This window comes from Girardinichthys multiradiatus, chromosome 9, assembly GCF_021462225.1.
Source record: "Girardinichthys multiradiatus isolate DD_20200921_A chromosome 9, DD_fGirMul_XY1, whole genome shotgun sequence".
Classification (NCBI taxonomy): Eukaryota; Metazoa; Chordata; class Actinopteri; order Cyprinodontiformes; family Goodeidae; genus Girardinichthys; species Girardinichthys multiradiatus.
Genome location: NC_061802.1, coordinates 562743 through 582500, shown reverse-complemented (window position 1 = coordinate 582500; position 19758 = coordinate 562743). Strand labels below are relative to the sequence as shown.

The window sequence follows — 19758 nt, the reverse complement described above, 5'->3', positions numbered from 1 at the left end:
AAGTGGTAGAAAATGACTGACTGAAGATCAAAGTTATTGAGGAAGCATCTGAGGTCTTCAGAGAGCTCCTAACGTGAGGAGAAGTTAAGAGTAGTGAGGAGGACTTTTAGTGAACCTAAGAGTGTCTGAAGCAGAGAAGATGGTGGAAAGACAGAGAGAAAGGAGAGATATTATCCTACAAATGCTCCTGTAAAATGCTTCAAAAATAAATTTGGAACAAAATGGAAAAACTAGAAAAATATCTACACTGCTCAACAAAATAAAGGGAAGACTTAAACAACACAATATAACTCCAAGTAAATCAAACTTCTGTGAAATCAAACTGTCCACTTAGGAAGCAACACTGATTAACAATTAATTTCACATCTTGTTGTTCAAATGGAAAAGACAACAGGAGGAAATCTTTGGTGATTATCAAGACACTCAATAAAGAAGTGGTTCTGCAGGTGGGGACCACAGACCACTTCTCAGTACCGATGATTTCTGGATGATGTTTTGGTCACTTTTGAATGTTGGTGGTGCTTTCACACTCGTGGTAGCATGAGACGGACTCTACAACCCACACAAGTGGCTCAAGTAGTACAGCTCATCCAGGATGGCACATCAATGCCAGCTGTAGCAAGAAGGTTTGCTGTGTCTGTCAGCGTAGTGTCCAGAACCTGGAGACGCTACCAGGAGACAGGCCAGTACACCAGGAGACGTGGAGGAGGCCGTAGGAGGGCAACAACCCAGCAGCAGGACCGCTACCTCCGCCTTTGTGCAAGGAGGAACAGGAGGAGCACTGCCAGAGCCCTGCAAAATGACCTCCAGCAGGCCACAAATGTGCATGTGTCTGCACAAACGGTTAGAAACCAACTCCATGAGGAGGGTATGAGGGCCTGACGTCCACAAATGGGGGTTGTGCTCACAGCCCAACACCGTGCAGGACGCTTGGCATTTGCCAGAGAACATCAGGATTGGCAAATTCACCAATGGCGCCCTGTGGTCTTCACAGATGAAAGCAGGTTCACACTGAGCACATGTGACAGACGTGACAGAGTCTGGAGACACCGTGGAGAGAGATCTGCTGCCTGCAACATCCTTCAGCATGACCGGTTTGGCAGTGGGTCAGTAATGGTGTGGGGTGGCATTTCTTTCCATGTGCTCACCAGAGGTAGCCTGACTGCCATTATGTACCGAGATGAGATCCTCAGACCCCTTGTGAGACCATATGCTGGTGCGGTTGGTCCTGGGTTCCTCCTAATGCAGGACAATGCTAGACCTCATGTGGCTGGAGTGTGTCAGAAGTTCCTGCAAGATGAAGACATTGAAGCTATGGACTGGCCCGCCCGTTCCCCAGACCTGAATCAGATTGAGAACATCTGGGACATCATGTCTCGCTCCATCCACCAACGTCACGTTGCTCCACAGACTGTCCAGGAGTTGGCGGATGTTTAGTCCAGGTCTGGGAGGAGATCCCTCAGGAGACCATCCTCCATCTCATCAGGAGCATCTCCAGGCGTTGTAGGGAGGTCATACAGACACGTGGAGGTCACACACAATACTGAGCCTCATTTTGACTTGTTTTAAGGACATTACATCAACGTTGGATCAGCCTCTAGTGTGTTTTTACACTTTAATTTTGTGTGTGACTCCAAATCCAGGCCTCCATTGGTTAATAAATTTAATTTCCATTGATGATTTTTGTGTGATTTTGTTGTCAGAACATTTAACTTTATACAGAACAAAGTATTCATTGAGAATATTTCTTTCTTTTAACTCTAGGATTAGATCGGTGTTAATTGAAGGTTCCCTTTATTTTTTGGGCAGTGTATAAACAAAAACTCCAGTCCAATAATCTGAGCTCTATATCCAGAGCAGGAAGATGTAAATGAGGTGAATCTGCTGTATTGTTCATGATGATGTCAGCAGCCTAAATGATCATCTCCAACATCTGTGGAGAAGTTCTCTGGTGCTGCTATCTCCTCTCTAACTTCTGAATGCAGCAGGAACCAGAGATGCTCACATTCCAGGCTGGTGCTGAAAGCAGAGGGAACGACGCATTGATCTGCTGGGAATGTCTGTTGGTTCCCACCGTGATCCCAGAACCAAATCTACCTTTAACACTCCTCTCTTCTCCTCCACCAGCAGGCTCTGCTCCTCTGTTCACTTCACTTTTCTCCACCTTTTTTCCTCCATTTTGTTTTGGTCATTTGACCAAACTAAACCTCATTAAACAAGGAGATCAGAGTAAAACGCTGAATTTAATATTAATATGAAATGAATTAATATGAAATAGATGCAGCATGAAAACGACCAGCATGGAGAGTAAATATAATAATAATATAATCAGAATAATGATGAGCGTGTAAATAAGCTACGTTCAAACATGTTGATGTTGTGGGATAATTCATTTAATAAGTTTAAGTTTTATCATCATGATTGAAACATTTCTGAATCCAGTCTAAATTCTATCAACAGTTCATTTATCTCCACTGATTACTGGGAGCACACTGGTTTGTTGTTTGTTTTAACAACCAATCACAGCTCTTAGAAGACAGCATCACACCTAGCAACGGGGTCAACCACCCCTAGCAACGGGGTCAACCACCCCTAGCAACAGGGTCAACCACCCCTAGCAACAGGGTCAACCATCCCTAGCAACAGGGTCAACCATCCCTAGCAATGGGCTCAACCATCCCTAGCAATGGGCTCAACCATCCCTAGCAATGGGGTCAACCACCCCTAGCAAAGGGGTCAACCCCCCCTAGCAACGGGGTAAACCCCCCCTAGCAATAGGGTCAACCACCCCTAGCAACGGGGTCAACCACCCCTAGCAACAGGGTCAACCACCCCTAGCAACGGGGTCAACCACCCCTAGCAACAGGGTCAACCATCCCTAGCAATGGGCTCAACCATCCCTAGCAATGGGGTCAACCACCCCTAGCAACAGGGTCAACCATCCCTAGCAATGGGCTCAACCATCCCTAGCAATGGGGTCAACCACCCCTAGCAAAGGGGTCAACCCCCCCTAGCAACGGGGTAAACCCCCCCTAGCAATAGGGTCAACCCCCCCTAGCAACGGGGTCAACCACCCCTAGCAACAGGGTCAACCCCCCTAGCAACAGGGTGAACCAGCCCTAGCAATGGGCTCAACCACCTCTAGCAACGGGGTCAACCCCCCTAGCAACGGGGTCAACCCCCCTAGCAACGGGGTCAACCCCCCTAGCAACGGGGTCAACCCCCCCCTAGCAATGGGGTGAACCAGCCCTAGCAATGGGGTCAACCACCCCTAGCAACGGGGTCAACCACCCCTAGCAATGGGGTCAACCACCCCTAGCAACAGGGTCAACCCACCTAGCAATGTTCTAGCATGGTCTGTAGTGAGAGGTTCTGCTTCGCCTGGAGTTTTCTCTGTGTGAGAGAAACTGGACCACTGGAAAGTTAATAATTCATTCCTCCCCCGAAACATCTCGAGGAGAGATGTGGACCCTAACCCTCAAACCACCGCATCCAAAAATCAAGCACTGAAACCCCTAGGGTGGCCCAAAACTGGCCACAGAACCACGGGCGGGCCGTCCCACCAAGGGGGAGGGGCATAGGGCCCCAACATCAATCCTGAGATGTCTCCACATTAGATGTAACACCCACCCTGCCCCCCGAGACCCTAAAGCCAGGTCAAACCGCCTCCACAACCACCACACACACAGTACAGGGCCAGCCTATATCAGGACCGGGTTGGGCTGCCCCTGCAGAGCCAAAAAAGAGGGCGGAGCTTCAACATGTTTTTGTATTTTGTTGTTTGATAAGTTTAGCTAAATGTGACTCACATGATAAAATGTCTGGAATTTTACCTCAGAAGTTTTATGCATTGCTCCTACAGGCTCTTCTTCTGCCTTTATTGAAGCTCTTACAGATGTATCATGTGATTCAGTTTTTCTCTTCAGGTCTTCTTCATTTGCCAAAGTGTGAAGCAGATTGTTCTCAGGCTCAACACATTCATCTCCTTCTCTTTGGTCCGTGATGGGTTTCAGGGTTGGTTCTGGTCTGTTGTTCAGCTTTTCCAGTTCTGCTATAATCTTCACAGCAGGACCACTTTTCACATTTAGATCCAGAAGGTCCTGCTTCCTAAAGCAAACCAGGCAATCTCCAGAAACATCTTCGTCCAGAAGTCGTCGTGCGTATTTGGGGTAGATCTTCACATGCTGCAGTAACCACTGGCTCACCTGCTCCTTTGTCCAAGCTTCCACATATGCAGGATATTCTGATCGATGCTCTGATGCTTCAGTCAGACTTTTCAGAAAGCACGTGATCTTCACAGCAGGACCATGTCTAATTCCTAAATCCAGAATATCTGTCTTTTTGAAGGAGACTAAATATTCTCCCAACACTTCTTCCTTAATGAATCTGTCAGCACAGCTCTGAGATACTTTGACTTCCATCATGAGCCAGTGGTGAACATCTTCTGTAGTCCAATTCTCAGTTCCTGATTGGCTCATTTTGATCCACTAGTGAATAAAAAGAAAGAGAAATATAATGAGGACACTTTTTACATCTTTTTAGCCTTGCATGTCCTAAAATGGGATTATAAACAAGTTCAACAACATGATCAAGTTCTCATTCATCATCTTTTATTAAATAAAGTTGAAAACATGGATCGTGACTTCATAATCCACTTAGCATTTCAGTGGAGTCATCATGCAACAGAACAATCTGGCAGTTTATCCAGAGATTTCGCTCTGAGTGTGTTCTAATACAGCTGATTTACAGAGTTGCTCTCATCTACATTTCCCCTACTTAAATCATAGATTAAGCTGGACCTCTGATAGAGCCTTAAACCATAAAACTTTGTTTTAAATTATGGTCAACTTCGGTCCCCTTTTAGTAAGCTGATGACTGATCAAGCTTCATCATCTACACAACACACCAATAACCAGGAAATGTAATGACTGAACAGGCTTATGAAGAGGCCTTTAAACACACCAGCTGAATGAAATCTGGACACATTAATGAAAGAGAAGCTCTGAGCTGTTTTTCCAACTAGACTTACCTGTCAGCGGTCTGAGAGCAAAGTTAGAAGAGACCAAATGGATTAGTTTAGTTCTGCTGTAGCTGGTCCTGTTCCTGCCAGCAGCAGGCTCCTGCACAGTAACAGAAACAATTCAACATAACCTACAGATTTTAATGGTCCAGTACCAGCAGGATCAGATGTGACAAAAGACAATTATGACACAAAATCAGCATATTTCGTAGTTAAAAGCCTTCAGCTGATTCAAAAAGCTGCAGCAAGAGTTCTGATGAAAATTAAAAAGAGAGATCATATTTCTCCTATTTTAGCTTCCCTTCATTGGCTCCCTGTTAAATCCAGAATAGAATTTAAAATTCTCCTCCTCACATATAAAGCCCTTAATGATCTAGCTCCATCATACATCAGAGATCTGATTGGTCCATATGTTCCTAACAGAGCACTTTGTTCTCAGACTGCAGGTTTACTGGTGGTTCCTAGAGTCTCTAGAAGTAGAATGGGAGGCAGATCCTTTAGTTATCAGGCTCCTCTCCTGTGGAACCAGCTCCCAGTTTTAGTCCGTGAGGCAGACACCCTGTCTACTTTTAAGGCTAGGCTTAAAACTTTCCTTTTTGATAAAGCTTATAGTTAGAGTGGCTTAGTTTATCCTGAGCTATCTGTGTAGTTATGCTGCTATAGGCTTAGGCTGCTGGAGGACATAATGACCACTTTCACCCTCTTCGCTACATTCTCACACTACTCTCCAATTCTGCATTATTTGCTGTTATTTCAACTTTTAACTTTGTTCTCTCTTTTCTCTTCCTAGAAGCTACACCTGGCCTGACTCTGTGTCTACCTGTGACACCTTTCTGGAGAGGGGCATCGTCCAAGCTTCTGCTGGCAACAACTTAATGCTCACCTTCTACAGATGATCCACATGGCCCTGTCTTTTAGTGTTTAACCCTTTCTCTCTCCTAGACATGGCTACTGACTGAGCTTCTACTGTAACTAACTCTATGTTCTCTCTTTCAGACTCTAACCTTGAAAACTGGATCAGAGTTTATCTGTTCTTTCTTTCTAGATGAAACAACTAAAGGAGCTACATCCATTAACATTTACTTTTCCTTCCCATAGAAAGTACTCCTGGATCAGTGCTTCTTTGTTCTCTTTGTGTCTCTGCTCTGTTCTCTCAAACCTCCAGTCGGTCGTGGCAGATGGCTGCTCACACTGAGCCTGGTTCTGGTTCTGCTGGAGGTTTCTTCCTGTTAAAAGGGAGTTTTTCCTCTCCACTGTCGCTACATGCATGCTCAGTATGAGGGATTGCTGCAAAGTCAACACCAGTGACTGTCCACTGTCTCTACATGCTCATCCAGGAGGAGTGAATGCTGCAAGTCACTGACTGGAAGCAATCTGCTGGGTTTCCTTAGATAGAAAAACTTTTTATCCAATTTGAATAAATAACTGAATCTGACTGAATTGTTCAATGATTACGATTAATTTGAATGTATGAACCTGACTGTTGTGAAGAACCTTGAGACGACATGTGTTGTTAATTGGAGCTATATAAATAAAACTGAATTGAATTGTTATTCTGCCTAAAGGTACCACAACTAGATTTAATATTAATCTTGGAATTTCTCAGGCATGTCAATTTCACCATACTGTTTTAGTTTAGTTACAGAAATGTTGGCAATGTCCTTAAAAAAACTAATAATAGAGAAACTGGATGTTTTCTGAACAGAATTGGTCATTTGGTTCTGCAATTATCAGATGCCCTGAAGAATGACAGGCAAATTGATACAATTTGATTATTTTCTCAAGGGTTACACTAAACTTCAAAAGATGTGAACTTCTAGCCATTCATGATAAATCTCTAAAAGAAATATCCAACATTGCAGTTAAATCTGAAATGCAATATTTAGTAAAAAACCAAAATCAACCTTGATGACTGAAAAGAAAATCAAAGCCAAACTTCAGATAGGCCTTTTTATACAAGGATTAATCTATTAAAAATGGAAAGTTTGTCAAGATTAATATGCTCAACTTGTAGAAGCACTGTCCCAAATACTTTAATTAAGACTGTCAATTTGGAGAAACCAACCACACTACCTAAGAAGAGGTCACAAGGTCAAAGAAATAAAAGATGGAGGTCTGAAAGTGATTGACTACAAGTGCCTTAATGGAACCCCTCAGATTAATTGGTTGAAACCCTGGATCAATTATCATTGTGTCCCTAAATATATATTTAACAAAATAGGAGGTTTAAAACTCCTTTTTCATTTCAACATAGATAAACTGTCCATTAAACTATCAGTTATACTAGAAAGTGCTGTACATAAAAACTGTCCACATTCTATCATATGGAATAATAGATTCATACGGTATCACAATAAGTCCTGATTTTACACAAACTAGATGGAGAACAACAGACGGTCTATTGTCCATTTCATGGATGCAAATGGTCACATGTTAAACTAAGAACACTTCTGTATAAAATATCAATTCAATCCTCCTAAAGCTGAATTTATTAGATTATACAAAGCATTACCAAACCACAATTAGCCACTCAATCTAATAATGGAATCGCACTCACTGAAAAATCAGTAACTTCACAATCAGAAACTGTCTAAAAGGAACTTCATTCCCTGGAAAAAGAAATAAAAATAACACACTTTACAAATTTGACCAAAAATCTATTGAAAAGTTCCTATAAGAACCAATGGCTCCAAATAATTACTAATAACCAGTTTAATATAAAAATAAATACAATGGATGCTCATTTTATTAAAATGATATAGAAACGATAGCCCAGATCTTCCATGAATGCAACCAAACTAAAACCCTTCCTTAGGATGGATCAAACCAACAATTATATTTCCAGAATCTATTAGTAAAGACATGATAACTTTTAGAGTTTTACTGGACTCTGTTGTGGTCTAAACTGAGATCATCTCGGTCTTCTCCATCTGAGATCTCTTATTGGACCATGGGAAGGTCTGTATGTGTTAATGGAGCTACCTACTAACCTAAAATATGTCAATCTGGTTGATATCATTTATGCCTCTAGTTGTAAAATCAACAGACTTGTGTTAAATAAAACTGAAGCAGGAATGGACCAGATATCACAACAATTTTCTTTGTAAAATACTGTATCAATGCTTCCTTTCCAGAAATGGAGCTGGATTTATGTCAGGCGCTTTAAAGAGAACCAAAAGCGAGTCCAGAGAGGAAGTAAAACTGAGCCACACGGAACCGACGGAGTGAAACCTAATCATGTAATCGCCCTGAAAATGGGAATATTCAATAAATGAGTCACAGACACGTCTTTCCTCTGCTCAGGCGTATATTGACTGAAGAAGAAGAAAGTGCCGTGCTCTTTGTTATCGCTCTCTAGCGCTTAACCCCCTCTGCTGGTCGCCTTTGGTTACTACATCTATTGAAATCAATACAATATTCAGATATGAATCGAGAAACTATATCTCTGGCTTATAACAACATTTCAATCCATCACAATTAAAGTTCTATAATTAATTAAAGATGAACTCAGTCTCCTCCCATCCTATCAGCACCAACACATTAAAACGCAGACAGAAACTCAAGGAGAAAAACATCATTCTGGCCTAATTTCCTTCATGCAATCTGCAGAGATCCAAACCTTTGCTGCTCGGTGTTGCTCTGCAGCAAGATCGGGAACATGTGTTGGATCAGTTTAAAGGTTCGGTTCCGACAGTCCCAGGCAGCTGAAGCTCATTTCTCTCCGTGTTATCAGGATGTGTCCTCTGGGTGTTAAAATAAGTTTCAACTTTAAAAACCGTAAAACTTTTGGCATCGACCTGATGCTTCACATCTGTGGGAAAATCTGGCTGAACATGAAGCTCCTTCTCAGACGAAACCAGGAAGAGACCCGCCCTGACCCAAGTTCACCCCTTTCATCCTCCTCACCAGTCTGCTCTCCGCTAACCTGAACCTCCCAGTCCAGGAAACCAAACCTACAGCCAGCGGCGCCGTATAGGGGTCAATAGGTCAAGATTAACCAACACCATCTAGCAGTGATGGTTTGATCTTTGGTCTCCGCCCGTATCTGCATGAAATGGTTCCTGCTTTGGCGGCCTGAAGGCGGCGCTGTTTAGCAACAGTCAGACGATAAGAATGAGGGTGAAGACCAGAAAAACAGCAGGGAAACATCATCTGAACCAGCAGAATATCAGAACCCACTGGGGTTGGATGTGATATCATAACTAGAATGGAACAGAACATTTACTGGTCCCAGCATGCTGGACTGGGACTGGCCCGGGCCATGTTGGTCCAGGTGGACCACCATGAGGGGTCAGACATGATCCTTATGCATGTTTGCGTTCAGTAGCATTAGAATGGTAAACAAGAGTAGAGATAAACTAGAGGTTCTAATAAATCCAGGTCAACTCCCTGCATGCAGACATGAAAAATGTCTCTTTTAGATTGAATCATATTTCATATATTCTTTATATTTTTGGGTATATGGGTTTAAATATGGCTGCATTACTGATAAATACTGAAGCTAGACAGGGATGAATCATATTTTATACTATGATGAAGGATGTTCTGTCAGAACACGATGTAGTTTGGACCTGATGCTGTTTGACGAATCAGAACCAGGCCCATTTCTTCTCTCAGCAGGTTTTCCTACATAATGTTGCTGCAGTCGGTCAGATTTACTTCATTAAAACAAAGTTAGACAACAGATGTCAGTCCAGTAATGCTGCTGACTGTTGTCACCCAGTCACTGCCTCCCTCCCAGTTTGCTCACCAGTTCATCTACTCTTCCTCCCTCCTCCTCATCATCATGTCACTGTTCAACATCTTGCTGCAGTAGTCTTAAGAAACAGGAAAAGTGTCATTTTAGCACATTGTGGCATATCACTGCTATTTTTGTCTTGCAGCTTTTCAGCACACTTCTGGCTTTCCATTCTGCGTCCATGGTCTTCAGGCCCAGTTCTGCCTTCGCTCAGCAGGTATTTAGCAGTGAAGAAGCTCTTCTGGGCATCCTACGTTTGTTCAAGGAGCAGTTGAAGCATCTATATTCAACAGCTTCTGCTTTGTGCAGTATTCAGAGTTGCTTCTGTTGCTGCTGCAGGAGTCAAGAGCTCATCTGGCTTTCTGACCAACAGAATGATCAGATGTTCGTAGTCACGGAGATTGTCAGATCTTCAGGGATTAAACGCCTCCTTTACTTTCATGCATGAAGAACAGCAGGAACATCTCAGTTAAAATGATTCTTGTTTTATTTAAAACCAGAGCCCTGAGTCATCGTGCTGCCTTCACTTCCCCTGGGAATCACCATCAGTACCCCCCCTCTCACTATGATCTTTACTTCCTGCCTCTGTCCTCTCAGCTTATTGGCTGCTTCTTGACAGACTGGCCTCAGATCAGTGTTGAACCAATCAGAAGCTCAGAGCTCTATTTACAGATTTTCCACAGGAAGTGAACGCAGCATTATTACAGTCACAGAGATAAAAACAGAAATACCCCTTGCCATTGTTACTAAATGAAAAAAGGAGGAGGGGCCTAGCTAATGATTTTGTGGTAGGGGTGGAGGGGGAGGGACAAGGTGAAAGCTCTGATGTTAGTGATCAGCGTGGCGTCCTGCAGCGCCGGCGCCAGGCCTGGCAGGAAGGTCAGCTTGCTCACTTGACCGTAAGCCGAGCAGGCGGAGTCACAGGGGTTCTGATCAGGTAGGTCATTCTCCTCCACCCCAAAACCTACCACCTGATAGAAACAGAGAGGGTAACGACATCAGAGCTGTGACATCAGAGATGTCATCACATCCTGTAACACAGAAATGCTTTAGAATATTTCCCAGTAGTATAAAGCACAAAACAAACCGGGTCGATGGAGTTAACCCCGATTCTGGTTCATTGACCAAACCAGGTAGAGGTTCTACAGATGATGCAGGGCCCTCAAGTACGAAGGCAGAGCCTCAGATGAAGGTTGGACTACTACATTTCAACACTGTTTTACTCGCTGGCAACTGGCAACACCTGGAGTGCATGCTGGGAAACTATTAGTGATGTATAAATAATTACTGTAGATTCCAGAGGCACCAAGGAACTGTTGGGGGGGGGGGGGGGGGGGTAGTAGTCCCCGCGCTGGTCAGAGGTCCCTGAGCTCTGGGGGACCTCTGGATGTCTGTTTCTATCTCAGGTCCAGGGGGGCAGGTCTGTGGCTCCTCACACTCACTATTGCATATATTTAAGGAGAAACCTTGTATACACAAGCATGCTCACACTTACACCCACAGGTGTTGAGATTCAGGTGTTAACAGATACACAGATGCTCAAGATTGAGCTGCATTTACCACCAAATACATCTTGCAGTCATTTGGACCCTGAGCTGTTTTTTAACCCAAAATGTTTTCTTTCAGAATCAGAACCAGCTTTATTGGCTATAGTTTCTGATGGACTTTGGTTTCACATTTCTCTCAGCATACAGATATTTAATGAACACTAACGGTCAAAAGTTTTATATCGCTTTTCTCACTTAATGGGTCTCTTCCAAACAGCCTCCATTTGCTCTGATGACTGCTCTGCTCTCCATGAGGTGGTCACCTGAAATGGTTTTCCAGAGTCCTGAAAGGTTCACTGAGAGACGGCCAAACGTTCATATTTCAGTCATCACAGCAAAGGGCGCTACTTTAAGGATTCTAAAATAAAAAACATATTTAAAGTTATTTTATCATTTTAATGTGCTACATATTTGCATGTGTTCATTCACTGTTTTGATGCCTTCATTGAGAAGCTACATACAATGGAGATAGTCATAATCCTGAAGAAAACCATTAAATGAGAAAGTAGTTCTAAAACTTTTGACCAGTAGTGTACATTTATGTAAATATTTATATAGATTTATTTTACAAAAGAAATCAGATTAAAATACAGGGTTCGTAAACTTTTCTCACAGCTCTTTTCTTCATTGATCTTTATAACCACGGTGCACACAGTGTGAAGGGAGCCTATCAATCTAAAATACTGTGCAACTTAAGAAAATTCTGCAAGCTATAGCATTAATATGAAATGGACATGTCAGCAGAAGGAGCCCCAAAGACATCAGAGGCACAGCATGCATGCCGGAGCACTGCCAAGCAACAGCTACTTTTTGCTAAATTAAACTATTAGCTAACCACCTTTACTGGCATTTTCAATAACATGTTTTGTTGCTGCACATTTTAAAGTACAGTAGACGGCATTAAACCCTAGCCCGATCCATCCTTCAACCAATCCATTTGGTTTACCTGCAACGTTGTCAGCTAGCTTCATTTAAGATTCCCTCCAACTACTGTGGGTTACTGCTGGAGGGCACCGACTCTACCATCGTGAAAAGCTGCAGGTCCTTTCTTGCGTATGTAGCAGGAAGCTACTTGAGGATTTGGTCCTCGTTTCAACCATGTTTTGTGTCTAGCGTTTTGGAGCCAGCGGTCATTAAAACGTCCATCGCCTGGCGCTCACTGGAGAGTTACGTGCTCACAGTAGGTCTGCTTCATAGCTATGCCAGAGGGGCTGCCGGTCCAGTGAATGGTCTTTTCACCAGGTGATGTCTACTGCTCACCTGCTGGAGGAGCAAACCCTCTGAGTGGCAGCGAGGCTTTCTGAGACTTCATTAAAGGCAAAATGATCGCTCTATTTTGTAGCTTTAACATAAAAATATTAAATTGAGTACTCTATTACTGAACTGTGCAGAAATGAAGCATTTTCCAAACCTTGAAAACACATCGTTAAAAATCAAACATTTTCAAGGATTTCAAGCACCTGTGAAAATCGTGAAAAATAGTTCAAATTAGCTTATTTTGTTTTAAGCAGAGTAGCTGCCTACTAGTCTGTGAGGTGTTCATGGTGGATAGAAACTGTCTCTGTGGCAGCTGGTCTCTCACCATTTCTTTTCACTCTGAACACCTCAGACCTCCAGGACCAGACAGACTCCTGTCATCTGCAGAAATACTCAGATGATTCTGCAGTCGTGGGGTGGATCAGAGATGGACAAGAAGCTGAGTACAGGAAGGTGGTGGACCGCTTTGTGGCATGGTGTGGAAACAATCATCTCATTTTGAATGTGAATAAAACAAAGGAGATGATTGTAGATTTTAAGAGAAACAGGAATAAGTCAAAAACTATTTCCATCATGGGAGAAGAAGTGGAGGTGGTGGAGGAGTATAAACACCTCGGTGTTCAAGGTTTCTTCTGCCATCATCTGCTGGGGAAGCAGCATCAGAACCAAGGACTTAAAAAAGCTCAACAAGCTGATAAAGAAGGCTGGTTCTGTTCTGGGGACTCCTCTAGAACCTCTGGAGATCATTGTGGAAAGACGGATCCTTCATAAAATGAAGAACATTATGGAGAATCCTGAGCATCCTCTTCATCAGACTGTCCTACAACAACAGAGTGTCTTCAGTCAGAGGCTTCTTCAGATCTGCTGTAAGACGGAGCGCTACAGGAGATCCTTCCTGCCCACAGCCATCAGCATCTACAACGACTCTTTGAAGAAACCTTCATAATATGAACTATAACAACATTTAATTTCTCTTTGGGATTTTGAGTTGAATTGAATACAGAGATGGATGAAGACAGGACAGACTGAATGATGGCAATGTAGAAGATGACCAGCAGCTCCTGTGGAAAGTTGGACTTCTCAAGTAACTGCAATAAATACAACCTTAGCTGGACCTTCATCTGAACAGTGTCTACAAGTGAGGACCAGGTCAGGTCCTGATCCACAGCAGACAGGGTTGTTGTGGTTTTCCAGAAGGGTCTGCTGAGGTGCAGTTATTTGTGGAGAGGACAAAAAGATCAGGGGGCAGACCACTACCCTGGCAGCCACTGGTGCTGTTGGACCTAGCATGGGAGAAGAGGCTCCCCAGCATCACTTGCTGCTGCTGGTCAGTCAGGAAGTAAGCGATCCACTGACAGGTGGAGCTGGGTGAGCTTCAGGGGGAGAATGTGTGCATTTCACAAAGGAGGCATGTTGGGGAAGAGTCTGGTATTCCTAAATGTTCCACATTCTTTAGGAGGTTCAAAGGAGATGCTCTTGGTTCATGCATGCGAACACTTTCAAACATCTGGACTGGTTTCTGTGCTCACACGGTTTAAACAGTACGTCTTGTTCCAGCAGACCTTTCTACATGAAGCTCCTGTTGTCTCCTTTCTGACCCAGCAGCTTCAGATTCCTGATGCAGATGGTGTCTAGAGTGATTCTTGGTTTCTTCTTCTACCAGGATCTGTTGCTGTTTCAGGTCCTCACATCAGATCTGTCATCACAGATTCAGTTTCTGATCCAGACTCCGAAGCTTAAAACAAGCTACAGCTGATCAGGAATGTCAGAGAACCAGCACCAGAACCAGGACAATGACCATCTGAGTTCCGTACTCACGTGCACACTGAGCTTCCTGCTGCTGCTGCCACGGTGCTCCAGGAACCAAGAGATAAGCTCCTCCTGAGTGAAGACCTTCAGAACCTCGATCTGCAACAGAAAAACCACAACAGAGTTAAACACAGAAACTGTTTGCAGGTGAATCTGGAAGACGTCTGATCAGGAATAGAGAAACTTCAGAACTTCAGAAAACAATATTCAGAAATCTAATAAGGACTGAAAGCTCCGACTGAAGCCAGAAGAACCAGAACATCACAATAGGTCCATTCTCAGCATTACATAGAAAACAGTTCCTCACCTCTCTGTTTAGTCTGTCAAAGACGTACTGCTGGGTCACCACTTCAAACCAGTTCCGGTCCACCTCCTCCCCTAGGTGGGCGTCTTCACACTCCTTCAGCTTGATGAGAGCCGTCACCTGGGTCCGGAAGGTCTCCTCGCTCACAGACGACAGACGCTCACCAAAAGTCACCAGGAACTCCTCGATCTTCTGCTCCACAAACTCTGAGCTGAGACAGGAAGTTACATCACAGTAGGATAAAACATGCACTCTGAACTGTCCACAAACAAAGAGGCTGGTAGGAAGCTCTAAACCTTAAAATACGTGCATCGATCTATTAGCCCAGGAAGGAGTCACAGCTGGAATCTCTGTGATGTCATGGAGCCACCAACAAAAACACTTTATCCGCTCCAGCCCGTCCTCTGGTAGGTAAGTAAGTTTTATTCATATAACACCTTTCCCAGACTTCAGTTCTCTACCCCACAACCGTCCCAGTAAGGCCAGAGATGTCCCTGAAGAGACACCGTCTCTAATCACATCGAATGAAGCAGCTTTCTGATGGAGACGAGACGACAGGAGTATTGAACGCCTTCCAACGTGCCAGTTGGGGTAGTGGGAGGTACCCCCATAACGGCTACTGAGAGCAGCTTCAACGTTTCTTTGTTTGTGCCCGTCACGTGGCTGGACCGGGCCAACATTGCTACCCAAAACAGAACCCTTTGGAGCTCCTGCTTCAGAACGGTTCATGTAAGAGGTGGTGTTTGGGCAGAGAAAATAAGTTTAGGATAACAATCTAAATATTGTTTATTGTTTAGACCACAGCGCCTGAGGTTACAAGCTAGCAGCTGGTTAGCAACTTTATTTTTTAAACAGATCGGTCATAACACTGCCGGCGCTCATATGCTTTGTTAGCTAAAACCGCTAATGCTAACAGGAAGGTCAAAAGTTTACATCTGACTCGTCACCCTCTGCCATTTTAGTAATCCATTACTCCATGTGTTGGCTAGTTAAAACATAAAGATCAATTGTCCAAAAAGGTAAAAGCTTTCTATAAATATTTTATATATATATATATATATATATATATATATATATACAGTACAGACGAAAAGGTTGGACACACCTTCTCATTCAAAGAGTTTTCTTTATTTTCATGACTATAAATATTGTAGCTTCACACTGAAGGCATCAAAACTATGAATTAACACATGTGGAATTATATACTGAATAAAAAAGTGTTAAACAACTGAAAATATGTCTTATATTCTAGGTTCTTCAAAGTAGCCACCTTTTGCTTTGATTACTGCTCCACACACTCTTGGTATTCTGTTGATGAGCTTCAAGAGGTAGTCACCTGAAATGGTTTTCCAACAGTCTTGAAGGAGTTCCCAGAGATGCTTAGCACTTGTTGGCCCTTTTGCCTTCACTCTGCGGTCCAGCTCAACCCAAACCATCTCCATTGGGTTCAGGTCCGGTGACTGTGGAGGCCAGGTCATCTGGTGCAGCACCCATCACTCTCCTTCTTGGTCAAATAGCCCTTACACAGCCTGGAGGTGTGTTTGGGGTCATTGTCCTGTTGAAATATAAATGATGGTCCAACTAAACGCAAACCAGATGGAATAGCATGCCGCTGCAAGATGCTGTGGTAGCCATGCTGGTTCAGTATGCCTTCAATTTTGAATAAATCCCCAACAGTGTCACCAGCAAAGCACCCCCACACCATCACACCTCCTCCTCCATGCTTCACGGTGGGAACCAGGCATGTAGAGTCCATCCGTTCACCTCTTCTGCGCCACACAAAGACACGGTGGTTGGAACCAAAGATCTCAAACTTGGACTCATCAGACCAAAGCACAGATTTCCACTGGTCTAATGTCCATTCCTTGTGTTCTTTAGCCCAAACAAGTCTCTTCTGCTTGTTGCCTGTCCTCAGCAGTGGTTTCCTAGCAGCTATTTTACCATGAAGGCCTGATTCACACAGTCTCCTCTTAACAGTTGTTCTAGAGATGTGTCTGCAGCTAGAACTCTGTGTGGCATTGACCTGTTCTCTAATCTGAGCTGCTGTTAACCTGCGATTTCTGAGGCTGGTGACTCGGATTAACTTATCGTCCGCAGCAGAGGTGACTCTTGGTCTTCCTTTCTTGTGGCGGTCCTCATGTGAGCCAGTTTCTTTGTAGCGCTTGATGGTTTTTGCAACTGCACTTGGAGACACTTTCAAAGTTTTCCCAATTGTTCGGACTGATTGACCTTCATTTCTTAAAGTAATGATGGCCACTTGTTTTTCTTTACTTAGCTGCTTTTTTCTTGCCATAATATAAATTATAACAGTCTATTCAGTAGGACTATCAGCTGTGTACTGTATCCACCTCCTGCACAACACAACTGATGGTCCCAACCCCATTTATAAGGCTTGAAATCCCTCTTATTCAACCTGACAGGGCACACCTGTGAAGTGAAAACCATTTCAGGTGACTACCTCTTGAAGCTCATCAACAGAATACCAAGAATGTGTGGAGCAGTAATCAAAGTAAAAGGTGGCTACTTTGAAGAACCTAGAATATAAGACATATTTTCAGTTGTTTCACACTTTTTTGTTCAGTATATAATTCCACATGTGTTAATTCATAGTTTTGATGCCTTCAGTGTGAAGCTACAATATTCATAGTCATGAAAATAAAGAAAACTCTTTGAATGAGAAGGTGTGTCCAAACTTTTATATATATATATATATATAGCTAAACAACAAAGAACCAATGAGTTAAAAAGGTTGATTTCTAATTCAGAAAATTCTTCTTTTTAAAAGAATATTATGTTTTATCTACTGTGATGGAGATTAGGGGCTCCATCCCTATAATTGATTATTGATGTTATTCATTGATACTATTTATTGATATTATATGTGTGTATAGACTAACTGCTGTTTGTTTAGTTCATTTCATTTATAGGGACATTTAGTTAATACATTCTTTCAGGCAGGGGGAATGTGGGGAAATGTCACATTAATTGTTGAGTCTCACGACAGGTGTGTCTCCTGGGTGGAGTGGAGCATACCATTATCAACTAGGAAGGGAAATGCTCTGCAGAGTTAGATTAAGTTAGTTAGATTGATTGTTGATTAGTTTAGTCTCATGATTTGCATGTATGTAATGTGTATTAATATTATTTATTGTTTGTGTTTGGTGGGGTGAATTATTGTGTATTGTTTCTTGTTTTATTTTGTCACCCCTTCAACTGGTATGAGTTGGAACTACCTTAAGGTAGAAAGCCAGCTTCTGTAATCACTACAGGTGTGTTGAACATGTGATCTGTAGTTTGGAATAAACGCCATCTCAAACTGCATCCCGAGCCTCGTCTCTTTCCTCGCACGAAAAGCAAACCGCCGGTCATGGTGACATCTACTCTGATTTTGCATTGTGACTGGTTGTTTCAAAACATACAAGTTATTGTTCTAATTAGTTGTAAAACTAATTTAACCTCATTTCAGGTTCCTTAAGGTGCCTGTCGCGGCGGCAATCCCCGAACCCGGTGGTGGACACCGGCAGTAAGGGACGCTGTCAAGCTGAAGAAGGAGTCCTATCGGCTGTGGTTGGCTTGTGGGACTCCTGAGGCGGCTGACGGGTACCGTGAGGCCAAGCGTGCCGCGGCCCAGATGGTGGCAGAGGCAAAAACTCGGAACTGGGAGGAGTTCGGTGAGGCCATGGAGAAGGACTACCGGTTGGCCCCAAAGCGATTCTGGCAAACCGTCCGGCACCTCGGGAGGGGGAAGCAGTGCTTCGCCAACACTGTTTACACGGGGGGTTGGGGAACTGCTGACCTCAACTGAGGACATGATCGGGTGGTGGAAGGAGTACTTCGAGGATCTCCTCAATCCTGCCATCATGCATTCCCTGGTGGAAACAGAGGCTGGGGACTCGGGGTTGGACTCTTTCATCACCCAGGCTGAAGTCACCGAGGTGGTTAAAAAGCTCCGTGGTGGCAAGGCTTCTGGGGTGGATGAGATCCGCCCTGAGTACCTCAGGTCTCTGGATGTTGTGGGGCTGTCATGGTTGACACGCCTCTTCAACATTGTGTGGCGGATGGGGACAGTGCCTTTGGATTGGCAGACTGGGGTGGTAGTCTCCTTTCATAAGAAGGGTGACCGGAGGGTGTGTTCCAACTACAGGGGGATCACACTCCTCAGCCTCCCTGGTAAGGCCTACGCCAGGGTATTGGAGAGGAGAGTCCGGCCGATAGTTGAACCTCGGCTTCAGGAGGAGCAGTGTGGTTTTCGTCCCAACCGTGGACCACTGGACCAGCTCTATACCCTCTACAGGGGACTCGAGGGTTCATGGGAGTTTGCCCAACAGGTCCACATGTGTTTTGTGGACCTGGAGAAGTCATTCAACTGTGTCCTTCGTTGTGCCCTGTGGGGGGTGCTCCAGGAGTATGGAGTAGGGGGCCCTTTATTAGGGGCCATTCGGTCCCTGTACGAGCGGAGCAGGAGTTTGGTCCGCATTGCCGGCACTAAGTCGGACCTGTTCTCGGTGCATGTTGGACTCTGGCAGGGCTGCCCTTTGTCACCAGTCCTGTTCATAACTTTCATGGACAGGATTTCTAGGTGCAGCCAAGGGCCAGAGGGGGTCTGGTTTGGGGACCAGAGGATTATTTTTCTTTTTGGAGATGAGGTGGTGCTGCTGGCCCCCTCTAGCCAGGTCCTACACCATGCACTGGGACGGTTAGTGGCTGAGTGTGAAGCGGCTATGATAAAGATCAGCTCCTCTAAGTCTGAGACCATGGTTCTTGACTGAAAAAGGGTTGCTTGCCCTCTTCTGGTTGTGGAGGAGCACCTGCCTCAAGTGGAGGAGTTCAAGCATCTTGGGGTCTTGTGGTGAAGAATGAGCTGAGGCATATTTTCTCTGTTTTAGTAATGTCTCTGGGTAAACATTATTTTTAGTCAGTTACAGCAAACCAACAACTTCTTGAATGACATCAGTGACTCAAACCTTAATCATAGCTCGGTGTTGATCATTATCATGACAGAATATGTCTCCTACTGTACATCTCCATCAGGAAGACTGTCACCACACACTATGTGAAGAAATTTAAATCTTTACAACCATTC

General features: G+C 43.9%; 2 protein-coding genes across 5 annotated transcripts in view; both read right to left on the bottom strand.

The window, feature by feature from the left end:
- Positions 1-10084, bottom strand: part of LOC124873243 (sterile alpha motif domain-containing protein 9-like) — a 20307-nt gene extending 10223 nt beyond the window's left edge. Inside the window, exons 1-3 of the mRNA XM_047373757.1 lie at positions 8640-10084; positions 5030-5120; positions 3834-4487 (exon numbers count right to left, since the gene is read on the bottom strand). Coding sequence (XP_047229713.1) covers positions 3834-4478 — 645 coding nt within the window. The 5' untranslated portion in view covers positions 4479-4487; positions 5030-5120; positions 8640-10084. The remainder of the gene's footprint in view (positions 1-3833; positions 4488-5029; positions 5121-8639) is intronic.
- A 143-nt stretch (positions 10085-10227) lies between these two features.
- The window catches only part of nrd1b (nardilysin b (N-arginine dibasic convertase)), a 49906-nt gene continuing 40375 nt past the window's right edge, over positions 10228-19758 (bottom strand). For all 4 annotated transcript variants that reach the window (XM_047373760.1, XM_047373759.1, XM_047373761.1 and 1 more), the window contains 3 exons: positions 14679-14886; positions 14381-14470; positions 10228-10729 (listed from right to left, as the gene is read on the bottom strand). In XM_047373760.1, the coding sequence (XP_047229716.1) occupies positions 10529-10729; positions 14381-14470; positions 14679-14886 (499 nt within the window). In that variant the 3' untranslated portion in view covers positions 10228-10528. The remainder of the gene's footprint in view (positions 10730-14380; positions 14471-14678; positions 14887-19758) is intronic.